Raw genomic sequence first — 15,001 nt, forward strand, 5'->3', positions numbered from 1 at the left:
ACATGAGAATGGTAGCCGACTCAGCAAAATGCAGTGTGGTGGCAATTAACAGATTTTTCAGAACGCAGGGAGCAGGTTTCATTCCTGCGGCTTTAAAACTGTATTCAGCAAAGGTTATCCCTCAGGATAACAGGATCCAACTGGGACCCTATGCGAACTTTGACATGCTAGAAAGAATTCAATCCGGCTTTTTGAGAGCTATTTTTGGGACTACAAGATGCACCTCAAATGTAACACTGCGCATGGAGGGCGGCCTCATAAAGATCGAATCTCGTGCCTGGCTTTTAATCATTTATTGTTGGTTGAGAGTCCACCTATGTCCGGTGGGCCTAATTCCTCAGTTTTTATCTTTAATTCCACAACCGCAGTGGTGCACTGTAGTTAGTAAAAAGCTTGCTGCTCTAGGAATAGACCCTGAACAATTGCTGGAATTAGACTTGGCAAATGCTAAAAGAATAGTAAAACAGCGTTTGACAGATATTGAATTGCAAAATAACCAGCCTCTTTAACAGAATTTTATAAAGGAGTAAGAACTAGATGGGATCTTTCACCAGCAAACTATTTATCCCATATTACATTCAGCAAATTCCGGTGGGCATTTACAAGGGCAAGAACAAATTCTTTTCCCTCTGCATTATTAGCCGGGAGATACAATGGTGTTCCCCTGGAAGAACGCTACTGTAGATGTGGCAGTGGGGAAATAGAATCTATTGAGCATATTCTATTATCCTGTAAAATTCATAGGCAATTGAGGGAGCACTTAATTTTACCTCTGGTCTGTAAACAGCCGGATCAATCTGCTGAACAACTTGTTAAATTTCTACTCTCTGATGAGGATGTTTTAAATTTTAACTCTGTAGCCAAATTTTGTTACAGTGAGGGAAATAAGTATTTGATCCCCTGCTGATTTTGTCCGTTTGCCCTCTGACACAGAAATGAGCAGGCTATAATTGGAATGGTAGGTTTATTGTAGCTGTGAGAGACAGAACAACAACAAACAAACCCTCAAAAGCCCAGTGCCCAAAAGTCAGCGATGGATTTGCATTGTAGTGAGGGAAATAAGTATTCGATCCCCTATCAACCAGCAAGATTTCAGGCTCCCAGGTGTCTTTTCACTATATGCAGGTAATGAGCTGAGATGAGGAACACCCTCTGTAAGGGAGTGCTCCTAATCCCAGCTTGTTACAGTACCTGTATAAAAGATACCTGTCCATAGAAGCAAGCAATCACTCAGCTTCCAAACTCACCACCATGCCCAGGACCAAAGAGCTGTCGAAGGATGTCAGGGACAAGGTTGTAGACCTGCACAAGGCTGGACTGGGCTACAAGACTATCGCCAAGCAGCTTGGTGAGAAGGTGACTACAGTTGGCACGATAACTCGCAAATGGAAGAAACACAAAACAACTGTCAATCTCCCTTGGTCTGGGGCTCCATACAAGATCTCACCTCGTGGAGTTGCAATGATCATGAGAACGGTGACAAAACAGCCCAGAAGTACACGGGGGGAACTTGTCAATGATCTCAGGGCAGCTGGAACCATAGTCACCAAGAAAACAATTGGTAACACACTACTCCGTGAAGGACTGAAATCTTGCAGTGCCCGCAAGGTCCCCCTGCTCAAGGCAGCACTTGTACAGGCCCGTCTGCAGTTTGCCAATGCACATCTGAATGATCCAGAGGAGAACTGGGCGAAAGTGTTGTGGTCAGATGAGACCAAAATCGAGCTCTTTGGCATCAACTCAACTCGCCGTGTGTGGAGGAGGAGGAATGCTGCCTATGAGCCCAAGAACACCATCCCCACCGTCAGACATGGAGGTGGACACATTATGCTTTGGGGGTGTTTTTCTGCTAAGGGGACAGGACAACTTCACCACATCGAAGGGACGATGGACGGGACCATGTACCGTCAGATCTTGGGTGAGCACCTCCTTCCCTCAGCCAGGGCATTGAGAATGGGTCGTGGATGGGTATTCCAGCATGACAATGCCCCAAAACACACAGCCAAGGCAACAAAGGAGTGGCTCAAGAAGAAGCACATGAAGGTCCTGGAGTGGCCCAGCCAGTCTCCAGACCTTAATCCCATAGAAAATCTGTGGAGGGAGCTGAAGGTTCGGGTTGTCAAACATCAGCCTCGAAACCTTTCTGACTTGGAGAGGATCTGCAAAGAGGAGTGGGACAACATCCCTCCTGGGTTGTGTGCAAACCTGGTGGCCAACTACAAGAAACGTCTGACCTCTGTGATTGCCAACAAGGGTTTTGCCACCAAGTACTAAGACATCTTTTGTGAAGGGATCAAATACTTATTTCCCTCACTACAATGCAAATCCATCGCTGACTTTTGGGCACTGGGCTTTTGAGGGTTTGTTTGTTGTTATTCTGTCTCTCACAGCTACAATAAACCTACCATTCCAATTATAGCCTGCTCATTTCTGTGTCAGAGGGCAAACGGACAAAATCAGCAGGGGATCAAATACTTATTTCCCTCACTGTACATTGCTCTTAAGATGTATAATGAGAACCTATAGAGTTTCTTATAAATTTGTTTTGCCTTTTGCATGTATGGATTGTTTGTTCTAGGACCGTAAATAAAACTTGACTGACTGACTGAGTTCATATTGGTCCAGGCATTGAGAAATTGATGGGGTGCGCGTGTGCACACACACACTCACACACACAAACTGCTGGGTGGTTGATAAGCCTATTGGAAAGTAGGCTAATAAAAACCCTTCTGATCTGAGCCTTTGATTTAATTTAGATGATTATTGTTTTCTCTGTTCTCGATTCTGGTTATCTTTAGGTCTATTCAGACATTATGCTTTGTGACTATACAGACATATCTACACTCATACATGGTTATTTTGCATGTGCTCGCATTCATTTTAAGAGAATCTGAATACAGACCCCTCAAATGCATGGTATAGATAGGAAATGTGCTGTTGTACATGTGTTCAACATATTGTGTGAATAACTATCTGTGTACACTAGTTATATGACGCTTCAACATAGTGTGTTAACAGAGCTTTTGTGTTTGGTTGCTGATGTTTTTGACAGCTTTGTTAGTTAGTTAGTTAGTCGATTTGTTTTTCCAGTTTGATTTTATTGATATTTTGATTGTAAGCTGCTTTGGGTGCCTCCATATGGTAAGACAAAGTGGGATATACATTTTCAGAATGAACAAACATTCTTTTGAAAAATGTCACCCTAAAAACTGCAGAGGAAACTGACAATTCTGGTATAATTCTGGGTTCCTGAATGTCAGTTAAGAAAAGCTATTACAATTGTTACCAAGTGGTTAAGTAGCTGAAATTGTTTTAAACACACCAAATTCTGACATGAAGTGCTATAGTAATTGCTTTGCACTAACATTTCAACACTAGAAATGAACATGTGAGAGTTAAAAAGCAAAGAAAATTACTTTTAAAAAAGTGACAGCAACTCAAACAGGCCTACAATAGAATACATGCTGTCCTTTTGCTTCTACTATTTATCAGCTTGATTGAGTCAAATGACCTTCAAAGCACATGGCAAAGCCTTTCAATTTGTTTAGTTTTGGTTTAAATTGCTCCTTGTTTTTACTAACTGTGGTCTAATCTCTGCAAATGAAGTACACCCAGCTGACAGTGAGATAGGATGCACACATTGGATGCATAAATAAATGAATGATGTGTAGACTCCAGCAATGAAAGAAGAGCGCATCACCAGGAATTCAAAAAACTTAGCCAGCAACAGAAAGGCTGAACGCCAAATGTGTGAAGGGAAAAAACATCTACACATGATTATTGTGAGTAAATACTGGAAAGTCAACTCTGGAGGTTAAAAGGAGGCGCCTATACCCTATAAGGTGAACAAATGAACAGACCACTTCTAACAAAAATATAATCCTTATGACCTCTTGTTCTGTGCACTGAACAGAGTTCAAAGTTCCATACCAGTCCTCTAATGGTTTCTTACAGTGTTCTTGATCATACTTAAATATTTATGAGAAAACCAAGTGTAAAAATTAGAGATGTGCAGAATGTTTTGCCAGTGAAACATTTCAACTCAAAATGGGCCATTTCGAGCTCAAAACAGAACACCCTTTAAATAAAGGGCCTGTTTCGACAGAAATGTTATGAGCACCATTTTGGATGTCTGTTTTTCCCTTGCTGATTGGTTTTCTGGCACTGGTTTCCGATCTCTTTGCTTCTTGGTTGGCTTGTTATAATACAAATCAAATGTTGTCATGGGCAACTGTGCTCACATTGGCTGCGGGGGGAGGGAGGGGAGAACACTTTTGGAGAAAATTTCAAATTCAAAATGCATTCAAAGGGTCTGAGAAGCACAGAGAGAGAGAGAGAGCTTATACTGTGCTTCTCTTGAAGATATACCAGGAGAAGAGTTTTGTTTGTGAGATAGTATGTGGCAAGTAATGGACATTGGCAGCTCTCTCTCTCTGATTGCTGTGATGAGCTGCAGGTCTGGTCTTGAGACTAACTTGTGCTTCACTCACTGCTCTGGTCTGTTCTGCAATCTGCATTGCAAGGTGGACACTGCAAGGGGTTTGGGGGAAAGGTTAAAAATTTGTTAAAAATCATCCAGTTGCCCATTCCTTTTGTGGGTTGGGTGGTAGGTGGCACCCATCATGCCTTGCCAACCCACTTTGGTGTCCCTAGGTGCTAACCACTGGGAACAATGGGGCGTTTCGAGTTTCCCTATTGTTCCCTATAGCCAAAACACCCAAAACATTTCAGGTTAAATCGAAACAGGCGGCTTGACTGCCTGTTTCAATTGAACTTTTTGGCCGTTTTGCATTGAGTTTCAAGCTCGAAACATTAACGCAAAATCTGTTTAGTGCACATCCCTAGTAAAAATAAAAAGCTTTAACAAGAGCATTTGGAAATCTCTACCTTCAGTAAGTCAGAGAGACGAGTAAGCATGTCAGTAGCTATTGAGGGGATGTTGTCCACACACTGGCAGTACTCAAGGATTATTCTAATTAGCAGTAACACTGTTCTGCAAGAGAAAAAACCAAATATGTAACTTCAGATCATATCACAGACTGCCCAGACATTAACATCACATCAACTTCACTTAAACCTTAGGTATTTCCTTCTGCCCTTTGTCAATAACATGACCTGTCAATCTCTGCAATGGCTCCTGAATTTTACTTTCCTAGTGAATGCAGTCCATGTGCCATTCAAGAAAGTGGTGAAGTTCCCATTGATTTTAATGGAGATAACTAAATGACAGAGACCACAGGCAGAATCCAGATTAAGTTAGTTATGTTAGACTAAGTAACAAAGCAATTGTACGGAAGCAATTGTGTAAGGAAGCAACTGGTAAAACCATGAGTGTTAATTGTACTATATACTGTTATATTGTAAATGGTGTTTTGTAGGAAAGTACTGGCAGAATCATGATTGCTTGAGGTTACTACTTATCTATTGTGTTGTATTTTTGTCTGGTCAATGACCGAAATAAAGATTCCATTCCATTCCATCTAGTACTTTAGCATCACAGCCCAGAAAAATCAGGTAACAGTATATACAAGCTGCATTTGTAGATCACATAATTTTTGTCTTATAAATATTTCGACTTTTGATTATACTCCTATTATATTCCCATTATAAATATTTCTATCATTATTAACCCATCCCAGAGGATATGACATGAGATGTAACAATGGCAAGGATAACTTTGGCCAGGTCTGACTGAGACAGAATGGATGCCGCTGGCATATCAACTGAAGTTGTGGATCCTTTGGTTCATATCTGTTATCTGATCACTCAACCCAGGATAAAAATCATGTTCAGAAGAATCCCCAAGCTGTAAAGCTGTCCCTTCATGAGAAGCAACCTCATCCAGAACAAGCTCACATACCTTCACTGAATCAGTTCTCCTGACCAGCAGTGCTTCCATCTTGTCCAGATTTAATTTCAGTTTGTTAATCCACCCATCTAGCCTTTTAGTGGCCCAAATGATGGGCAGCCATCCACTCCCATAAAAGAGCTCAATTCTTCTGACCCGAGGCTGTTCTAAACTCAGCTGATGTCTTACTGAGAAGCAGAGCAAATGTGGGTGAGGGCAGAGGTGTCTTTGCTTATTCCCTCTGCTCTGTTCAGTCTTTGCCATCCAAAAATATGTTCCTGAGGATCCTGCAGCCCTCAGGAACATATTTCTGAATGGCAAAGGGCGCAATAGGGGTAAGGAGAATCAGCAAAGACTGCTCCACATTCATCTTGCACACGCTCTGCTGATCAGCAAGATATCAGCAGGGCTTGGAGCAGCCTTGGGGCAGAGAAACAGAGCTCCCTTACAGCAGTGGATAGCTGTCCATCATGTGGGCCACTGATAATAAACACCAATTAAAAACATTACATGTTTCTTCAGCTGGGGATGGCACAGTTATACTGATTACACCCCACACCCAACTGCCGGATGACTTCTCCCAGCAGTTTTATGTAAAGCATGAATTTAACCCTGTGGATATCATAGACCAAAAACAAGTACTGAGCATACGTGACTCAGCACCACATTCTGGAAATGTCCCTACAGGAAGAACCAGAGCCACTATATCAGTCCCATTCCTGCAAGGGTATAATACCATGACGGAGGGTACTGAAGTCTGCTGAGAGGTCCAGCAGACTCAATAGCGAAGCACTCCCACTGCCCAGTTCCCAGCATACATCGTCCACCAAGTGAAAAAAAGCTTAGAAACTGGCCAACAGTTATCACACACCAGTGGGTCAAAGGACAGAATTTTAGTGTCAGCCTGGGCAGAACAACAGATCAAAAAAAATAATTTAAAAATGATTAACATTTGATGAGGTGTTTTCTTTAAAAAGTTAATCAGATGCAGGAGACTTGCTTTGGGATCATCTTTATTTTTACAAAACCAGTAAACCTTTTAATATTCAAAATGCCAATTCAAAACACAAACCAGATAACTTATCATGGCAAAAAACTTACCCAACTACAGCATATTTTTGCCCATCAACAAGAAGGAAGTCAGTTGGTTTTCTTTCCTCAGGTGCTAGATAATTGAACAAAAAGAAGAGATAAACAAAACTAAAGACAACCTAAATAATGTCTAAAAAATAAAAGCAGAGAGAGGAGAACTGAGGTGAAAATCACCCCATTTTCAATTTCCCACTTTCTATCTGCTTCTGAGCAATCACACCATTCAGTCTATACCCCCTAGAGTCAACATTCCTTGATCACATGCATAGGTTTAAAGGACATATACTTTATTCTCAGCCCTCTCTTGATGATTGACAGTTGCCTTTTTTTCACCACTCCTGAAGGCTACATATAGTGTGTGGAATAACCACTGTTTGCATTGTATCCTCAGGGGCATGGTTACTATACCTCCACAAAAATTTGAAAAGCTAAGGAAAAGTTAGAGAGAGAGAAATGGGTGAGGGTGGTTGAATGAATTACCATATGCCTGGAGGCTACAAACAACCAGTTTTCCAAGTGGCTGGAGCAATCACATTAGAATTCTAAGTGGCCACCATGCAAGAAATCTGATGCCACTCATCTACATATAAGCTAATTTTGTAGATCCTGTCACACCAAGAAACTGAATGTGCGATAGGGGGTGGATGCAGAGAGGATAAGATTTTGTTCTCAGAATTCTCTTTGTTGCATGAGAAAAGGTGAATGAACTGCAAGTTGAGAGGAAACTAGATCTGCCCCTTGTATCAGACATCCAGTGAGATTTCCCCCCACCTCAGTAGTGTCCTGATGTGCACCACTGTGCTTTGTTTTTCTTATGGGCAAAAGGCAAGTGTGGCACTTGACACAGTGCAGCTGCAGATGACTTTGCGATACCCAGGCCCTGCACTCCACATATACCCATTATGACAATGGGCGTTTTGTGTTTCTGGTGACAGCACGTCCACATGAGGAGCAACTCTAAGTGAAGTGTGAAGTCCACAAGCTTGCTGACTGGCTCTGACATTCTGGTCTTAACTATGTGGATGATCTGGATATTTATGAAAATGTAGCCCTTCTGGTAGGATCTTCTGCATTAAACATAACTTCCTTTTGCTTTCTAGCCAGTGAAGTACTTCATTTACATCTCTTCAGACATTTCTCTCTGCAGATCAGGTAGAGAACAGCTCCAGGATGTGTGCAGCCTGAGGATGGCACTAAGACTTGCCAGATTTATAGACTTTTAAAAAGTTTAAAAAAGTGAAGTGACTGGTCAGAATGAGAGCAAACCAGATTTTTAAAATTGGCCTTTTGCCAACAGGCCCTAAGGTAGCTAACAATGTAGGTGAAAATACAAAGCAATACAAAAAATGTAACACAACACAACAAACAGTCAAAAGCATCATCAAGGCCACCTTCCATGCAAATCCTATGAAGCCCAAATTCTCCCAGCAATCATATACCATAGGCTTGACAGAATACATGGGTCTTTAAAAACACACTGGAAGGCAAAGACAGAAGGAGCCATCAGAATCTCCTGTGGGCAGGAGTGGCCTAAGATACTGTGGCACCTGAGGTGCAAAACACTGCCTTGCCCCATATCCCTGGGAGGGAGCTGGGCTAGGCCTCTTTGAAAACCAGCCCTTGCAAGCTTTGAAACTACACAGGGAACAGGAAAGGTTGCCAGCAGCCTCTTCTCCTCGTGCTTCTTGCACATTTTGCAAGGAGTGTGAGGAGAGGCACTACCAAAGCTCTTGGGTCCTAAAGAGCTGCTTCGATGACAACAATGGGGCCATCTTGCTGCCTGAGTTTTGACTGCTTCACTATGCCTCATTAAAGGGCCACCCCTGCCTGTGGGAATGAATTCCAGAGCGTGAAAACCCTGTTCTGCATGCACATCAGTGAAGCTTCAGGAAACGAAGGAAGAGTAGAGGCTCTCCCAAAGATCTCACTGGGTGGACTTCAGGACCGTTCCTGTAGTCCCCTCTCCTTCCATGCCCTTCCTCTCACTGTTCTTTCTGGTCTTGGTCAGGAATAACACAGCTTTTCTTGGTCACCTTCTTTCAGCCAGTCTCTGGCTCTCCTGCCCAACTGCCACTTTGGTGATTCTCATTTTCCTAGGTGGTGGCTTCTGAGCTGCCCTCTCAACCCTCTCATCTTCTATATTCACCTCAAGATACCCTCACATAGACTCCCTGCAGACTGGAAGATAGGTTCCTTGATTCAGCTTCTGACTTGCCTAAAATTTTGTTTTCTCTTTGGTTTAACCCAGGCAGCTTTTAGCCTAATGATATTCATTTTTACTTCCCTGTCCAATCCAAATCCACCCACTTTCAAGGCATCAAATTTGCATATGTGTATTAACCCCAAACAAATGCTTTCCATAAACTATTACTTCATTTCCCCTAATAACTGAAAGCTCAAAAAATGTATCTTTGCTTTCACTGTAGGTATTTACTTGTCATTTCTCTGACTCATGCAGACAACAATCATACAGTACTGTAAACAACAAATTAACTCTCTAAAGGCTAAGCCAAAGTGCATTTTCCACAAAACACACATGAAAGTAGGGATTCCTCAAAACACTCAGGGTCCAAACTGTACCGGACTTTAAAGATAATGATTGTGAGCTAAATAATGCTATTGTTAGGTGGATTCACAGCTGGTTGAACAACTGTACCCAACAAGTACTCAAGAATGGCTCCACATCATTCTAGAGAAGGGCTGCATAACTCTGGCCCTCCTGCACATGTTGGACCACCACCAGTACCCATAATGCCTGACTACTGGCCACTGTGGCTGGGGATGATGGAAGCTATAGTCCAAAAACAGCTGGAGGGCCAAAACTGTGCAGACCTGTCCTAGAGGGAAGTATCAAGTAGACTGCCACATGGCTCTGACCTGGGCCCAGGGCAACATTTTCATAAATGACTTGGAGGAGGGAATAGATCTTGTCACATTTTCAAATGACAGAAAGCTGGGGGGAGAAATAGCTAATACTTTAGAAGACTGAATCTAGACAGACTTAAATATTGGGCAAGAACTAATGAGATAAAATTACGCAGAGACCAGGGTAAAGTCCTGCATTTGGGCAAGAAAAAAATCAAATTCACAAATACAGACTGAGGGAGACCTGACCTGGAAGCAGTACATATGAAAGGGATTTGGGTGTCCTAGTGCACAAGTTGAACAAGAGCCAGCAGTGTGATGCAGCTTCTAAAAAAGCTAATGCACTCTTTAGAGTGCATAAAAAGAGAGATAGCATCCAGATCATGAGAAGCAATTGTTCCATTCTGTTATGTGCATCACTTGGAATATTGGGCCCTGCATTTTAAGGACATTGACAAAATGGAATTGGTATAGAAGAGGGCAAGAAAGATGTGGAGAGAACTGAAAATGAAATCCTATGAGGAACAACTAAAAGAGCTAGGTAAAATTTAGCCTGAAACTCCTCCAACTAAGGGTGAGAATATGATAGCAGTCTTCAAATATCTGAAGGGCTGTCACATAGAAGAATGAGCAAACTTGTTCTCTGTTGCTCCTGACGGTTAAGACTAGAATCAAAGGCCTGAAATTACAAGGAAGGAGATTTAGGTTAGGCATTAGGAAGAATTTCCTAATGGTAAGTTCAACAGTTGAATAGTCTGCCTTGTGCAGTGCTGGGCTCTCCTTTGCTGGAGGTTGGCACCAATATGAGCACTTTTAATGCAAATTGTTGTGCAAATTGTTCAAAGGGTCATCCCTGGTCTCCTTCCTCTGGAAACATTAGAATAACTAGAGATATTGAGACTAGATACTTACCTCCTGGTTTTTTTTCTGGCAAAGCAATTTTGCCATTTGATATAGAATCAACAAGATCCTGAAATTCTGCCGGAACATCGGCTTGCTTCCAGCGCTCATTATCTAGAAGAAGGCTATTTATAAAGATAAAAGGAAGGAAGTTACAAAAATAATTAAAACACCATTTCCAAATCTCTTATGCCTGTACTAACTAATTTAAGATTTACTACTAGGGTTTTGAAATCACACAAAAATTCACTTGATTCAAAGAGAATCTGTGGGAGGCAGATTCTCATGAGAATTGCACTGGCAAAGCTTTATTGAAATAGACAAGAACGGGCAGGATCCAAACAAAGCACTATTGGAATAAGACATGACTAACGTAAGTCCCATTAATTTAAATGGGCTTAGTTATGATTAACTTTCTCTCCACCATAAGAGTGCCTTTAAAGGGAGCACTCTTAAAATAATTTACAATGTACAAAACAAGGGGTGTGGGTATTAAAAAGTTATAGTGAACTCTAAGACATTATAACATATATAAGGAAACAGATACCTGAGTTTGGTCTTTCTTTCCTCATGGAATCGGTTTACAAATCTGTTTGCTTGACTCTGAAGTGCACCACGCAATGACATACTCTTCCTACCACAGATCTGTTCCGTGTCTAGGATGAAGGTTTCCATCAGTCGTGAAAGGGCAACAAACTCTGTAGAATTCAGTTTCTCCAGGAATCCATCCTAAAGGCAAAGGAAAAAGTGATGAAACTGTATTATAATGATTTCAACTTTAATCAAACAGAAATTGATTAATGCACACCCCTAGTTCTTTGGCTCTTTAGAATTAGAGTATGATAAAAGCTTGAACCAAATTGGAAAAACTCAAAATGATTCACTGAAAACAGCTGGCTTGGCCAATGCCTCGACAGATCAACCTTGAATCACTTGGATTTATTTGAGTGATTCGAGCACCATTTTGAGACCTATTTTTCCAAGGAGAAGAGGAAAAACGGGCCTCAAAATGGCGTCATTTTTCCAGGGAGATTTGGTCTACCAATTGGGGTCAGCAAGTAGACCAGCCCTCTGCTCTGGACTTAGCATGCCAGCCCTCCTAGGAGGTCTGGTCTACCCAGATAGACCAGTCCTCCAAGGCAGACTAACATGCTAAGTCTGGAGTGGAAGGCTGGTCTACCTGCCAACCCCAATTGGTAGAACAGCTCTCCCCAGAAAAATGGTGCTAAAATCTCTTGAATCGATTAGGGTCAAATCAGGGGTGAGTCTCCTTGACCCCCAATCGGGCCCTCTATTTTGAGTGTGAGTCTATTTGAGGTTGAACCCCCAAATCGACCCAAATAAATTCATCCATACAAAGGGATTCGAATCGCACATCCCTACAAAGAACCATACAGTAAGGAAAGTCCAATTCACATGTTCTAGGAGCAAGCTTTTTAACTAGAGAGAGAACCTCTTTTTAATTTATTTATCCATCCAATTAGTATCTTGCCTTTCCTATAGTTCAAGGTCCTGTACAAGGAGGATACCTAATTTTATCTACCTAATAACCCTCTGAGTTAAGTTGGGCTGAGAGTGGTAACTTGCCCAAGCCTACTGTCAGTCAGCTATTGGCTAAGTGTGGATTCTAATCCAGCCAGGTCCACTACTCTATTTACATTTTCTATTTCACCTGAAATGTACTAAAAACACTTATCCCTACATTTTTTTAAAAAATAATCTTTATCCGTACTGAGCCTGACCCATCTCAAAAGGTAACCAAGAGGGCATTGATCTACAGTGCAGAGGAGTCTCATCCCCCGCTTTCCAACTGATTAGTAAACTGCCCAGAGACTTGCATTTTGGATGGTATACAAATATGTTAATGAAAGAAAGAAAGAGAGAGAGAGAGAGTGAAAGAAGAGAGGTGTACTGTTGAGTCCTGGGCTCTAGAGTGTTTCTGTTATTAGGATGAATGAGGGTTTTTTTCAAGACGTATAGGCAACATTATAATGTATGGGGTGGAGGCAAATGCTAGAACAGGACCTGGAATTCTAGCAGGATGCTGTGTTCCACAGCAATACCACAAACTCTATAGATATAAAAATTGTCTGGATAATTCAACCTTCTTCATTAGGACTATGTAATCTGCAGTTGTACTGGCCAGAATATTCCCTTGGCACAAACAATGTACACACACTGGATATCATGCATTCATGGAGGCCTTTACACATGGGTTTCAATCGTATCAATCTGTACGTCATAAAATTCAGCATATAATTCAGGTCTAAGCATGTAAGCTTGTGTGCAAATATGATACTTAACATGGTTAGGACTTCACTCACATATAGTTAGAACACCTGCACAGAGCTATTGCATGAATTCATTTGGATTCTATTCCAAATGTAAAACTCATCTTATCTACAGTAGGTACATTTCAGAGTTCATACAAACCCTCTTCAGAAGTTATCTCCTCATGTTCAGTGAATGAGAGTGGGATGGGGGAGCCTTCCAGCTAGCCAAAGCTTCCATGCTGACATGCTCCCTGAGGACATGTCTCCGGGTATACCTGTATTCTTCTTCTCTTGTCTGCAATGCAAACACTGAAGGTGGGGGCAGTCAGGGTTCTAAGCTGCAGAGAGAAGTGTTCACATTTGCCAGACAGGTGCTGAATGTGGGGGAGTTTAGTGGGCATGATCAGGGAATGAGTTGATGACGGGGCATAGCCAGCTGGCATGCTTCTACTTGCCATCTCCCCGTTTGAATGCAGGGAGATAACATCTGAGGAGGGTTACAATCAAGCCTGTATTGCTGAACCTGACATCTATCTTGAGGTGACTTAGAAATGGTTCAGATGGTAATACTGAATAACAGTTATCTGAATAAGTCTGACTGGCCCCTCAGGGTCACATGTTCCCTTCTTCCACCTTGCCTTGCATACACCAACTTCCTCCCTCCTTTCTTGATCTGAGGCAAACCATAGTTTGAGTTTCATTTGAACTGCCAAACTATGGTTCTATGATCTTTCAAAAGAGGATCAAAAACAGGGCATGGAGGGAGGGAATCGCCTTATGCAACGTAACACATGGGGGTGGGATGCAACATAACACATGAGCCCTAAGGCTTGAGCATATGAAGCCAAACAATGAGTTAGTATTACGTCTGACTCTGAACTATCTGTTAGTGCTCTCAAAGGAACCACTGCTTTTAGGCAAACACAGAGCTTCTATTCAACTTGGTACACAGTAGTTCTCCAAGACTGATCACTGGTAATTGCAAGAAAAGAAAATGGCTTGTGGTTTCTTCTGGGATGCAGACATGTGCAGGGAACTTACTTTTGCTCTAGCCATGAGGAACTTGACAGAACGATCATGGCAAATATCAGAGGCACTGTAAAGTAGATCCTGGATTTTATTTGCCAATCTACCGAGTTCCAGTTCAGACAGCTTCATGTCCTCACCAATCCTGAAAACAATCCAATAAGAGTTTGTTTACATATTACATATAAACTAAAAAAATCCAGTGTCCTACTGGTGTCCTGGAAGAATTATTTATAAAGTGTCCCTACTGATATTCTGGAATAATTGTTTGTTTATTTACATAATTTATATCCCAACTTTCTCAGTTTAAAATGGGTAAAAAGTGGTTGAGAGAATTCACTCACAATTCTACATACCGTGATTTGACATAAATTACTTTCAGATATGGAAGATAAGTGAATCTTTGATTGTTGTGCCAAATAATCTGTTAACTAAACACTACAAAGCATATGATAGCAAATTACTGCTGATAGAAGTCTTTAACACAGAGCTTATAATGATTTAGAAATACATAAACATATTTATACATCACATCACAAAAACTTGTTAACTTGTACACAAAGCAGAGCACTGCTATGTGTTGTGCTTAATTCTGGTTTGTTTTAACCAACTAGTTATAATAAGCCACAGTTCCCCAAGGAGCATAGTAAGGTCAGAGTGGGCCCTGGGACATAAAATAAAGATGGGCCTCTACCTCCCTGCCTTCTTCAAAGAGGTGTGAGAGGGAGAGCAAAAAGCATGCTTTAACTCAACCGGTGGGGACCCCCTCCCTCAGAGGCACAAGGACATTTATCCCCTCTAATTCAATTGTAGCTACACCCCAGGTTCCCCATATATGTATGTGTTACAGAAAATTGGTTTATTCAAATGTGAAAGCAGAAGCTTTTACTCTCTTTCGCTCACACGTGGAGGATGAGATCAAATGGGGAGTATGCGAGCCTAAAGCCTGTCCTGGCTCATTCAAAATTATAGTTTAGGTGAGAATCTGATCTGAAAC

At 41.6% G+C, this 15,001-nt stretch overlaps 1 protein-coding gene across 7 annotated transcripts in view; it reads right to left on the bottom strand.

Annotated features, from left to right (window-relative positions):
• VPS54 (VPS54 subunit of GARP complex) overlaps positions 1 to 15,001 on the bottom strand; it is a 100,099-nt gene that overhangs the window by 11,148 nt on the left and 73,950 nt on the right. For all 7 annotated transcript variants that reach the window (XM_053284375.1, XM_053284377.1, XM_053284378.1 and 4 more), the window contains 5 exons: positions 14,020 to 14,149; positions 11,253 to 11,434; positions 10,718 to 10,830; positions 6,950 to 7,013; positions 4,888 to 4,993 (listed from right to left, as the gene is read on the bottom strand). In XM_053284375.1, the coding sequence (XP_053140350.1) occupies positions 4,888 to 4,993; positions 6,950 to 7,013; positions 10,718 to 10,830; positions 11,253 to 11,434; positions 14,020 to 14,149 (595 nt within the window). The remainder of the gene's footprint in view (positions 1 to 4,887; positions 4,994 to 6,949; positions 7,014 to 10,717; positions 10,831 to 11,252; positions 11,435 to 14,019; positions 14,150 to 15,001) is intronic.

Source organism: Hemicordylus capensis, chromosome 1 (genome assembly GCF_027244095.1).
Source record: "Hemicordylus capensis ecotype Gifberg chromosome 1, rHemCap1.1.pri, whole genome shotgun sequence".
In the NCBI taxonomy this organism is placed as follows: domain Eukaryota; kingdom Metazoa; phylum Chordata; class Lepidosauria; order Squamata; family Cordylidae; genus Hemicordylus; species Hemicordylus capensis.